The sequence below is a fragment of the Mesoplodon mirus genome (assembly GCF_964341445.2).
Source record: "Mesoplodon mirus genome assembly, chromosome: 3".
Lineage (NCBI taxonomy): Eukaryota > Metazoa > Chordata > Mammalia > Artiodactyla > Ziphiidae > Mesoplodon > Mesoplodon mirus.
Genome location: NC_138978.1, coordinates 118638866 through 118652244, shown reverse-complemented (window position 1 = coordinate 118652244; position 13379 = coordinate 118638866). Strand labels below are relative to the sequence as shown.

The window sequence follows — 13379 nt, the reverse complement described above, 5'->3', positions numbered from 1 at the left end:
AAGTGGGTAGCTGGGTTTGTGCCGTTAAGTTTCCATAACGGCTTGCTGGAGCGCTTCATAAAAACATTCCCATAATTCCCCGCAGAACGAGGGCCCGCCTCCTGATGACGTCCAGCCTGCGGATTGGCTGACGTTGGGGCTGAGGGCGGTTGTAGTTGAGCGGGAACCGAAAGCTGGCAGTAGCCATGAAGGCTGTTGGATCACCCGGGCCGCGAAGCGACGGGCTGTTCTGCTTGCCTCTGCAGCGCCTCCTGTTGCTGCTTCTCTTTTTGCTTGGAACCCGGGCCAACAAACTTAACGTGCCACAGGTGTTATTGCCCTTTGGCCGGGAGCCAGGCCGGGTTCCTTTCCTGCTGGAGGCGCAGCGGGGCTGCTACACTTGGTGAGGGGTGGAGGGTCACGGGGGTATGCACCCCCAACGCCACCCAGGAAGAATGGGAGGGGTTCCTCAACCGAAGACGCCACAGGAATGCTTTGCGGTCACTCGGCCTGAAGAGCCCCTTGCCCGTAGGGGCTGGGAGTGGGGTGTCAGTGGGAGTGCAGTGGCCAGCCCTTCTGAAGTGGCCTGTCCTCGTTGTGTGGGATGTCTTCAGCTTATGTGTGGGGCCTTATATGAGCAGTTAGGGTGTGAGACTGGCCTTCTTATTGTGTGTTGGGAGGGGTAGTCACTGTGTGAACAGCTATCAGGGCGCAAGGAAGCCCCGTGTTGGAGGCCTCAGGCATTGATGGCTACCCAATGCGAAGAACTTTCTGTGTAAACAGCTAGAGAGGGAGTTCCCAAGGTGTGAGGAAATTTATTGAGAGGCTAGAGAGGCTTAGGTTGTGAGTTCTCTACAAACTAAATAAGGTGGGGTTTTCAGTGTAAAAACACAACTAATTATTGCATACTTAACTAAGCACTTTGCATGTGTTAACTCATTTGGTTTTTACAGTCTTATGAAATATTATTCCCATTTTACAGATGAATGAATTGAGGCATAGACACCATGAAGTATAAACTTCTTGTAATATGAGAAGATGTATTTTGGGTGGAGATGAGATCTGCCTGTAATATTATGTTTCCCCCTTATATGAGAGTCCTCTCAAAGTGTACACTCAGCTTTGGGGTAATCAACTCTGGGGGGATAACTTTCTGACTGGTGGTGGAAAGACATGATTTTCTGGTGTGAGAGGACCCAAACATAGGTGGTGTGGTTCCCTAAGGTGTGAGGGAACCTAACGGAAGTGGGTTCCAAAGTATCAGAGGGCTCATCCTAATTGGAGTAGATTTCCCTTTACCATCACTTAAGAGAAGCACTAAGGTTTGTCCAGAGTGTAAGAAGTTCACCTCGCATTTTATGAGGAAGTACAAGGGAATCAGGCTTATATGATGGTGCACTGTGATTTATTTCCTGACTGAGGATGATGGAAGGCATGACTCTAGCATTGAAAGCCATTCCTTCCATCCATCTAAAAATATTAATGATTTTTTAAATTGTATTTTGAGTTGGACTCACACCTCATAATTTGGGTAACATTTCCACCTTAGAAAGCAGCAGCCCAGTTTCTAGGATCGGAGGAAATCCATTCCTCAGAGTGTGAGAAGCCAGGTCTCTCATTTTTGGAAAAACAACATCAATCCTATTTTTATATACTGAGGGAAGAAAGTAAAAATCTTATTTTAAATATTGAGGGAGGAATGTAACTTGGCACAAGGGATCACTGGAAAATGTTCTGATCAGCCTCTCCCACTTAAATCTTGTATCCCTAAGCAATGTTTCTACTTTAAAGAATCATTTAAATACACCTGGTAGTATGTAACATGGAAAAACTATAGGAGTCTATGTTATACCAAAAGTTAATTTTAACCCACATTCTTATTTCATACTCTTATGTATTTTATTCTGGCAGGCATTCCACCCATCATGATGCAGTAACTGTTGAGCCTTTATATGAAAATGGCACCTTATGTTCCCAAAAAGCTGTGCTCATTGCTGAATCTACCCAACCAATACGCCTCAGCAGTATTATTCTTGCTCGAGAGATAGGTATGCTGAGAGAAAACACACTATGTAACAGTTCATCAAGAGTAGAATAATCTGATATCTTTTATAGATGGTTAACAGAGACGGTGTTGGCTTCAAATGATGAGGTAGAAAAAAAGGGTTCCTGCAATTGTGGCATCCTATTCTGTGATTTTTTTTTTTTTTTTTTTTTTTTTTTTAGTACATCCAGCCCCTGGCATGGTGCCCGATACAGAGTGGAAACTCTGGTTGTTTGAATCAATGGTGAAAGGAAGGAACTATTTATCAGAACTAGCTTGGGTGTTAAGGTCTGAGGTTGGTCTTGAGTGAGGCAAAAGGCAGTATAAAAACTAGTACTTCTCAAAGTGTCATCTATGAATCTAGCATCTGCATCATCAGCATCACCTGGGAGCTTGTTAGAAATGTAAATTCTCAGGCCCCACCTTAGATCTGCTGTATCAGAATCTCTGGAGTGAACCCAGGGATCTGTATTTTTAACAAGCTCTCCAGGTGATTCTCATACAGACTAAAGTTTGGGAAGCACTGCACTAGTCTATTTTAGACCAGAGCAGCATTAAGAAATGCTATTTGTGGGACTTCCCTGGTGGCACAGTGGTTGGGAATCCGCCTGCCAATGCCGGGGACATGGGTTCGAGCCCTGCTCCGGGAAGATCCAAACATGCCGCGGAGCAACTAAGCCTGTGGGCCACAACTACCGAGCCTGCGCTCTAGAGCCCGTGAGCCACGACTACTGAAACTGTGCCACAACTACTGAAGCCTGCACACCTAGAGCCTGTGCTCCGCAACAAGAGAAGCCACCACAATGAGAAGACTGCGCACCACGATGAAGAGTAGCTCCTGCTCGCCACAACTAAAGAAAGCCCGCGCGCCACAACGAAGACCCAATGCAGCCAAAAAATAAATAAATAAATAAATAAATAAAATAAAATTAAAAAAAGAGAAATACTATTTGTATCCAAAATCAGAACAAGGCTCTTTGTATCCCTGAGTTTCTGGCACTTGATATTGTCATATTGATAGGCCAGAAATATCTGTATGGCTTTTATTTTTATTTACTTATTTTTTTCATTTATTTATCTTTGGCTGCATCGGGTCTTCATTGCTGTGTGTGAGCTTTCTCTAGTTGCGTCGAGCAGGGGCTACTCTTTGTTGTGGTGGGCAGGCTTCTCACTGTGGTGGCTTCGCTTGTTGTGGAACACAGGCTCTAGGCTCACGGTCTTCAGTAATTTCAGCACGGGGGCTCAGTAGTTGTGGCGCACGGGCTTAGCTGCTCTGCGGCATGTGGCATCTTCCTGGACCAGGGATCGAACCCATGTCCCCTGCATTGGCAGGCGGATTCTCACCCACCTCGCCACCAGGGAAGTCCCAATGTATGGCTTTTAAATATTTTGATAAGTTATATATCTATACTATATTCTTAAAGAGAAATTCAAGACGTTTGGTATACCATATTTCTTATTATTGAAGATGCCATCTATTGTAAAGCTTTTTTTTTTTTTTTTTTTTTTTTTTTGCGGTATGCGGGCCTCTCACTGTTGTGGCCTCTCCCGTTGTGGAGCACAGGCTCCGGACGCGCAGGCTCAGCGGCCATGGCTCACGGGCCCAGCCGCTCCGCGGCATGTGGGATCTTCCCAGACCGGGGCACGAACCCGTGTCCCCTGCGTCGGCAGGCGGACTCTCAACCACTGCGCCACCAGGGAAGCCCCCTGTAAAGCTATTTTTAATGCACCACTAAGAAAGAACAACATTGCCAACTAAACTATGCTTTTCTTCACTTAGAATTTTTACTTTATACCTACTGAAGAATTCTTTGACTTAGATGGTTATTTTTATTATGTATCACTCTCATGCCTGATAAAAAGGAAAATATAAATAAAATTAACTGGGTAAAATATTCCTAAGACAAATTTAACATTTTGCCTCATCTGAATCATTTTTTGACTGGGACTCATCAGTGTCTGTGTTTATCCCCACAACATCGTCTTTTGTGCCATCGAGACTGTTAGTGACGTAGCATTTCTTAAAAGAATCAATTAAAACCAAAACCACCTAAAAGGTATTAGTATTGGGCTCATAAGTTAGCTTTGCAATTATATAGAGCTGGTCTGTTTTTGTCTCCAGCTTTGAAAAGGTTCCTAGCACATCTGAGTCACCACCTTTCCCACCCTGTCTCTTTAACCATTTGGTTCCAAAGGAAAAAGAGTGCTCCACCATTGTTCACCATGTTTTCTTCCAACTACTAATAGCCATTCTGCAAGTTTGATGTTGGCCCTTTTAAAGTTCTCACATATGCAGTCAATGACAACTATGTCATGACTGCTGCCTGGCTGACAATTCTAAGATGTCATCAGTTATAAAATCCCAATTTCAGAGGTGTTAAAATGTAAAAAAAATGAGTGTCTTAGAATCAATGAAATATGAGATCTCAAAGATGAGAGTCTTTGAGGACCATATCATGCAGGGCAGCTACAATAGATAGAGAAGGATATCAAGGTCAGAAAAAAAGCATTGCTTTGGTCACATATGCTATTTTTAATGTAATTACTCTTAACTACATGAATTCATTCTGATATTGAAAGATTCATTCACATAACTGCTAGGGAAAATGTCAAATCTGGCTCTCAGCTTTGTTTCATCTGACTTGTAAGTATTCCAAAGTTAAATATCTTTCAAATCAACTTTCCCAATTTTGCTATTAATACAATTGTGTAAATAGGTGATGGAGACTCCCAGTAATGAATGGCAGTCTTGGTGTCCTACCAGGTTCATTCTCATCTGAATGGGAACTGACTGGTACGGTGAAACGGGAGGTGGGGGAAGGGACATTTTGAAAGGGAATAGCATGCTTTAAGAGAAACTGTTCATTTGTTTGACAAATATTTATTGAATTGCCTACTAACTATAAGGCTTCTATAAGGGTTAAAAGATTTAAGCACTCCATTGGTGTTTAGGTGCTTAGGATTTTGTTTATGATGTTTTTGGTGATAGTGTAGTAAAGAAAATTAGTGGTTATGACAGAGAAAATGGATAGAGGTGAGAGACAAGGTGGGCATATTCTATTTGGTAAGAGTGCCAGATTTCTTTTGATTTTTTGTTTGTTTTGTTTTGACTAGGTGTTACCTCCCTTTGCTAAAATCTTTAAAGAATATAAAAGGTTATAAAAAAAATATATGTAAGTTTATATAGTTAAAAGTAAATCTCTAATCTCATTTCTCCAAGAGACAACCACTTTTCTGTATCCTTCCAGAGGTAGTCTATGAATATATGAATATGTCTCTTTGTAGTGGGATATCTAGATTTTCAACCTTAGGTACAGGACAGGTAGAGGAGTTTGGAGATGAGGGTATAATTTTAGGTAAAAAAGCTCACATGGAGGATGAAGAAAGGGTTTGGACAACTGGATGATTTCGGTGGAGAGAGTAGAATGGGGTGATCAGTACGTTTTGCACTGTGCTCAGCATGTGGTTAACGTTAAGTAAATACTTATTATTTGCTGCAGTGGGTTGTAATCATAAAATCAAGAGGAGTTGATTTGGAAGCTAGGATAAATATGAGAATCAGGGCAGAAATATTTGTTATTTCTGCTCCCTCTGTTTTGCCTCTGGCACTGCATCCCTTTGGTTCTCTCAGTCTTGTCTTCATTCTCTTATTTTTTTCTCCTTCCTTCTTCCTGGATCACCTCTCCTCTTCTCTGCCTCATAAATTTTTCTTTATTACCTCATTACTGTATGAACCTGAAGTAATATGGACATGTAAATAAGAATATTCATTATATTACTTAATAAAGTTATTTGTTTCTTTTTATCTTTAAAAGCAGGTAAGTTAAATGTTTGATATTTCTCCTAATCACTCTAAATTTACTTATGTCATACAAGGTAATTTTTTTTTCTTTATGGTCAATGACCCTATATTGAAAAGCTTTCTGCTACTGAAGTAGTCAGATGGATAGGCATTATGTATACAAGGTTTTTTGTATTATTTATGTAAGGTCACAGCTACTTCACATTTCTCCACAGAAGATAAGAATTTAATTTTGCATGTAATTGATGCTATAGTATCCAATGCCTGATTATCTAGTGTATATTATTTAAGCTCACCCTTCTTTCCTTCCTTTGCCATCCGTGGAAGACTTCCTTAATGGTATATTCTACTAGCAGATTCTGTGAGATTTCAACTTCTCTTGGTTCTTGTCCATAGGTCTCATACCTTGGTCTTCAATTCTTTTAATTTCAGGTTCTGCTCTTCAGTTAAATTTTTTTTTTTTTAATTCAGTGATTTATTTATTTATTTATTTTTGGCTGTATGGGGTCTTCGTCGCTGCACACGGGCTTTCTCTAGTTGTGGTGAGAGGGGGCCACTCTTCGTTGCAGTGCGTGGACTTCTCATTGCAGTGGCTTCTCTTGTTGCAGAGCACGGGGTCTAGGCACACAGGCTTCAGTAGTTGTAGCTCACAGGCTCTAGAGCACAGGCTCAGTAGTTGTGGCGCACGGGCTTTGTTGCTCCTCAGCATGTGGGATCTTCCCAGACCAGGGCTCGAACCCGTGTCCCTTGCATTAGCAGGCGGATTCTTAACCACTGAGCCACCAGGGAAGTCCCTTCAGTTAAATGTTAATCAAGTAGAAGATTAATTTAATTTTTTAAACATTTTATTTTAAAATAATTTTAGATTTACAGAAGAGATGCAAAGATAGTACAAAGATTTCCCATATACCCTTCACCCAGTCTCCCCTAATGTTCCACTAATGTCCTTTTTCTGCTCTAGGATTCACTCCAAGATACCACATTACTAAACTAAATTGTTATCTTACCTTAGTCTCCTCTGATCTGTGACAGTTTCTCAGCCTTTCTTTGTCTTTCAGGACCTTGACACTTTTTTTGTTATAGATTTTTAGAAGGAAAACCTCAGAAGTGAAGAGGCCTTCTTATTGCATTATATCAGGGGGTACATGATATCAGCATGACTTATCACTAGTGATTTTAACCTTGATCACTTGGTTAAGGTAATGCCTATCAGGTTTATCCACTGTAAAGTTACCATTTTTCTCTTTCCATATGCTGTTCATTAAAAATGATCACTAAGTTCAGTTCATTCAAAGGCAGAGAAATTAATCTTGACCTCCTGGAGGGAGGTGTGTCAAAGAATTTGTGGACATACATTAAATACCACCACAGTAACTAATAAATATTTGGGGGAGATACTTTGATATACCCTGTTTCTCTTTAAAGTTTCATCCACTAGTTTTTGCATTTGTCTATAAATCTTGACTGTAGCAGTTATTACTGTAGAGTTCTAATGATGATTTTCTCTTTCCCTCATTCCTTCCTCACTTATCTTTTGTTTTAACATCTTTATTTTATTCATTTATTTTGGCTGTGTTGGATCTTTGTGACGGCGCACAGGCTTCTCTCTAGTTGTGGCGCGTGCGGGCTGTAGAGCGCGCAGGCTCAGTAGTTGCTGCACACAGCCATAGTTGCCCCGCCGCGCGTGGGATCATACTTCCCAGACCAGGGATCGAACCCGTGTGTTCTGCTTTGGAAGGCAGATTCTTAACCACTGGACCACAAGGGAAGTCCCCTTCCTCACTTTTTTTTTTTTTTTTTTTTTTTGGTTGTGTTGGGTCTTCATTGCTGTGCGCAGGCTTTCTCTAGTTGCGACGAGCAGGGACTTCTCATTGCAGTGGCTTCTCTTGTTGTGGAGCATGGGCTCTTCTAGGCACGCAGGCTTCAGTAGTTGTGGCGCTCAGGCTCTAGAGCGCAGGCTCAGTAGTTGTGGCGCACGGGCTTAGTTGCTCCGCGGCATGTGGGATCTTCCTGGACCAGGGCTCCAACCCGTGTCCCCTGCATTGGCAGGTGGATTCTTAACCACTGCGCCACCAGGGAAGCCCCTGATTCTCAGGCTTTTTAATCTCACGGTCCAGGAAAAAAAAAAAAAAAAGAAAGAAAGTGAGAGAGAAAAATTTATTGGCAGGCAGGACTGACATATGGTTGCCACCCTCTTACTTTCCTAAATAAATATATTTTTAAAATCTACTCTTACCATAATTTCATTAAAAAAATTTTTTTAACACTTCAAAAGTAATATACAGGGCCTTCCCTGGTGGTGCAGTGGTTAAGAATCCTCCTGCCAATGCAGGGGACACGGGTTGGAACCCTGGTCCGGGAAGATCCCACATGCCATGGAGCAGCTAAGCCCGTGTGCCACAACTACTGAGCCCACGTGCCACAACTACTGAAGTCTGCGTGCCTGGAGCCCGTGCTCGGCAACAAGAGAAGCCACCGTGATGAGAAGCCCGCGCACAGCAGCGAAGAGTAGCCCCGGCTCACCACAACTAGAAAAAGCCCGCAGGCAGCAGCAAAGACCCAACACAGCTAAAAATGAATGAATGAATGAATGAATGAATTTTTTAAAAAGTAATATAGAATGTAAGGATAAAGTATATTCCTTTGAAGTGAATATATTTAATTTTATTACTGTTTTAAAATTCTTATTTTTCTCATTTTTCCATGGATGAATGAAAACACCATTATAGATCAGTGTTTGGGAATCACTAGTCTAGTGTCTCTTTTTGTAAACAGATGCTTTTATATTTTGTTGCTATGCTGTTTTCTTCCACAGGTTGAAAGGAACTGTTACAGCCTTTCTTTTTCTTAGTATTTAGAATAAGCTCCTGAATGTATGAGACATTTAAAAGATTCATGACCTGTTGAACTAAATTCTCAGTTTTGGGGTTCATTGTAGTGACTGACCGTGAACTGCGCTGCGATGTTAAGGTTGATGTGATAGACAGCATTGAAATTATATCTCGAACCCGGGAACTCTATGTAGATGATTCACCACTGGAACTGATGGTGAGGGCATTGGATGCTGAAGGTAAAGAATGTCAAAGGATTCAACAAAATTAAATAGAATAAACACCTTTGTGTTTAGCATTTGGAAATAGCAATTTGAGAGATAAAAGTAGATTGGAAATAATATTTATTTTCTCATATGAAGTTCATGTGCATGAGGAATTAATAATTCTGAGTATGGTTTGATGCATTAGCTACATACTTTCATTAAAATTTCCTAATTAAAATCCAGATCCTGCCACTGAGTTTTAATGGTTCCTAGATCAACAATTAAGAATATTTTTTGGAATTTATTTTTAGCTCTGTTTTGATCAGTCTGCTTTCTATAGGCCAGGAAAATTAAATGTAAACCTGTGAAAAAGTTTTATAATTTTAAGTTTCTCTTTCTTGAGACTGATTTTACATGCTTTTAATATACTATATTAATGTAATATGTAAAAAAAAGAACATTTAAATGCATTGCTTCTTTCTTTGTAAACTAGTAAAGAGTGATTTTTTAAATCTGAAAAATTAATGTATTAGAAATATTGAACTCTAGTTTATATAAAAATTTTTATTGAAAGGATCAGGATTTAGAGATACCTGTCAACCCTGAGGTAGACTATAAGGTGGCCTTTATGTTGAAAGGAACAGAAAGAGTGCCATAATTTTGTCAACCAGAATTTAATCAGCTTGAGTCCTTTTCACTTTTAGAAGGCTTATACGACAACAGTACTTACATTGTTTGTGTAGGGGTCTTCCTGGTATTTGTGTTTTAATTCATTAATGATAGTGCTTCTATTTGTTAATGAAAGAAGCCTAAAAATAATTTTCTAGTTAGGTTTCCCTTTCTTGTTAAAGATACCTGAATATTTTTGAATATGTGATTCTGTCTTGTCTGCTTTTGGCTTGCTCTACAGGAAATACTTTTAGTACTTTGGCAGGGATGATGTTTGAGTGGAGCATTGCCCGGGATAATGAATCAGCAAGAGAAGAACTGTCTAGCAAAATTAGGTAACCTTGAAATCAAACATAACCATCTGACTTTGAAGGAGACATCTGCCTTTGGGTACCACACTGAACAGCAATCATTTGTGTGGGCTTTGATAATCTTTCAATCTGGAACTTTTTGGAACAGATAAATTTATCAGGGGGAAATGTCTTTGGTAGAATGACATATGGCATGGATTTAGGTACCTTTATGATAGTTTAATTTGAGCCACTGCAGAGGAGTTCATGAGCTCAGGACTGTACAATTATTTGTCAGGTGTATCTTCTGCCAGTTTTATTGTTCAAGCTATCTACGCATGCCGAAATACAGTGAGTGGATAATAGTATGAAATTTTGTCTTCAGTACCAAGTAATAGCTCTCAGACAATGCAAGTTTTAGTCCTACAACAGTTTTAGCCAGAAGCATATTAAGTACTTTTCTTCTATCTAGTCCTTGTGGAAATTTAAAACTTTTGACACTATATAGACATTGAAGAGATTATGTTTAAAGTCTCTCAGAGCCTTTTGGAAGAAGACTCATTAATTTACTAGAAACAAACCTTATTTTATCTCTTTAGGATTTTGAAATACTCTGAAGCAGAATATTCTCCCCCTGTGTATATAGCTGAGATGGAAAAGGAAGAGAAAAGAGGAGATATGATTTTGGTGTCTGGGGTTACAACTGGTGCTGCTGTTGTAAAAGTTCGAATTTCTGAACCATTCTATAAGGTAAAATGTTTGTGCTATAAACTTTCATTTAATAGTCTTGCCTATGGAATATATAGTTTTTATGTTTTTCTTAGTAGAAGCCCTCTAACCTGATATGATTTGGGCCAATTGAAAAAATCATTTGAAATGGATAAACATTTTTTTTAAAACTTGTCTTCCGGGCTTCCCTGGTGGCGCAGTGGTTGAGAGTCCGCCTGGCGATGCAGGGGATGCTGGTTCGTGCCCCGGTCTGGGAGGATCCCACATGCTGCGGAGCGGCTGGGCCTGTGAGCCATGGCCGCTGGGCCTGTGCGTCCGGAGCCTGTGCTCCGCAATGGGAGAGGCCACAACAGTAAGAGGCCCACGTAAAAAAAAAATAAATTAAAAAAAAAAACTTGTCTTCCTTAAATGTGTTATTACCCAATTACAACTGACATTTTCTCTTAAAACATGTAACTGCATTTTATTCACCAATCCTTTGAAGTGTAGGTCCAAGAACTTTGGCTGTGAGTTCACTGGTTAGAAATATACATACTTGTTCTTGCATAAATTACAGCTTCTAGTTTCTTTTTTTTTCATTTTTCATTTTATTTTATGGTCAAGTGAAAAATTACACAGGTGTGAAACAATTTGAGTGCAGGATTCTATATTTTTCAAGGATTTTTCCCCAGTCTTTTACATTTCTCACCTACACCTAATCTGATAGCAGTACCTTTTAGCAGCTTACCTTTAACTTCTTTTCAAAACATTTAAATTTTTATAGAAACAACTCTTTTCATATAATGGTTTTTTAATGTAATTATAATTAAAAGTGCAACTGACATAAACAGGGTTGGGAAAAACAAATGTCTTTTGGTAAGCATTTAATTCAAGTGGCAGGAAGGTGTGGACATCTAGAGAGCAGCCTATTAACCTTGTATTGGGTAAGCCTTCACAAGAATCAATACGTTCAACAAGGGATATAGAGTAACTTAATCTAATTCAGTTCACTGGAAGTTGGTTAAAAGAGTTTCCATGGCATACCGTTAAGTCTTACCTTTTTCCATTTTAGCATAGTGCCTTTTTATTTACCTTCTCTTCTCCTTTAGAAAGCTTGTCATTTTCTATTCTTTGTTTGAGTGACTTAGAAATTTAATATAGTATTAATATTCATGATCACTTTTTTTTAACATCCGTATTAGACTATAATTGCTTTACAATGGTGTGTTAGTTTCTGCTTTATAACAAAGTGAATCAGTTATACATATACATATGTTCCCATATCTCTTCCCTCTTGCGTCTCCCTCCCTCCCACCCTCCCTATCCCACCCTTCTAAGTGGTCACAAAGCACTGAGCTGACATGATCACTTTTTTAAAATTAATTAATTTATTTATTTCTGGCTGTGTTTGGTCTTTGTTGCTGTGCACGGGCTTTCTCTAGTTGCTGCAAGCAGGGTCTACTCTTCCTTGCAGTGCGCGGGATTCCCATCACTGTGGCTTCTCTTGTTGCGGAGCACGGGCTCTAGGTGCGCAGGCTCTAGGTGCGCGGGCTTCAGTAGTTGTGGCTTGTGGGCTCTAGAGCGCAGGCTCAGTAGTTGTGGCACACAGGTTTAGTTGCTCCGCAGCATGTGGCATCTTCCCAGACCACGGCTCGAACCCATGTCCCCTGCATTGGCAGGCAGATTCTTAACCACTGCGCCACAAGGGAAGTCCCATGATCACTTTTTAAGGCTAACTGAAATTATGATCTGTGATTAAGAAAGCATTTTTTAAATCTTGATAAAATATTTTAGAAGAAACTTATTAAAAGTAAACTTTAACGAGGAAGATGACCTTGAGGATTTTGCCTATGGAAACTTTGTGTTTTTTTCTTTCTTCTTTTAGAAAGTGGCAGCAGCATTGATACCTCTGCTTGTTTTAGAGAATGTGTTTCTTATACCATCCCATGATATTTATCTCTTAGTAGGAGCATATATTAAATATCGAGTTGCAAAAATGGTTCAGGGAAGAATGACAGGTAAATATCTTACCTTTTCCTAAGACTAACATTTCCCAAATCCTTTCTGCTGACAAGAGAAGCAGCTCCACATTATGTATGCAAAATACTTCTTTCTGTCTTTAGATTTTGTGATAAAGTACAGTTTACCCTTGAACAACACGGGTTTGAACTGTGCAGGTCCACTTATACACGGATTTTTTTCAATAAATACTGCAGTACTACACGACGTGTGGTTGGCTGAGTGCGCAAGTGCCGAACTGGAGTTACGGAGGGTTGACTAATATGCGGATTTTCAACTGCATGGTGGTCAGGGGTTGGGGGGGTGGTGTCAGTTCCTCTAACCCCTGCATTGTTCAAAGATCAGCTATATTCCTTAATTGCTGTACTTGAGCTAATACTGAGCAGAGATAGTCTCCATGTCTTAAACAGGCTAATGCTGCTTAGCTTCAGTGCCCATGGACATCTGTATTGTCTATTAAAACAACAACCAAAAGTTTACTAGCTTTTAGAGGGCAAGTGAAGAAACTTTACCAGAAGGGACTTGAATGATCTTTGCAAAAGGTGTTTATTGAGAAACTCAGTTCATTAACTAAAAAAACTTAATACTCTATTGACCCCCAAAGTCCCACTGAGTTTATAAAGTGTGCGTTTGCTCCGTTAGCATTAGTCCTTTACTTACTTTAGTGAGGATCCCTCCTCCTACTCTCAGTTCACTGAGTTTTAAGAATATAAGCAATACCAACAATAAACTTATATAGTATTCTCCTCAAAATGGCTACATGTAGAAATTCATCATAGTGAGGGAAATTAAAAGCAGATTGTACTCTTATTTAGACCTGCTTCCTCTTAT

The 13379-nt window shown here is 39.9% G+C and overlaps 1 protein-coding gene across 1 annotated transcript in view; it reads left to right on the top strand.

Annotated features, from left to right (window-relative positions):
• Positions 1-8805: 8805 nt before the first annotated feature.
• NUP210L (nucleoporin 210 like) overlaps positions 8806-13379 on the top strand; it is a gene marked incomplete at its 3' end in the record, with an annotated part of 76263 nt that continues 71689 nt past the window's right edge. The window contains exons 1-4 of the mRNA XM_082613176.1: positions 8806-8895; positions 9773-9866; positions 10421-10571; positions 12415-12547. Coding sequence (XP_082469302.1) covers positions 8871-8895; positions 9773-9866; positions 10421-10571; positions 12415-12547 — 403 coding nt within the window. The 5' untranslated portion in view covers positions 8806-8870. The remainder of the gene's footprint in view (positions 8896-9772; positions 9867-10420; positions 10572-12414; positions 12548-13379) is intronic.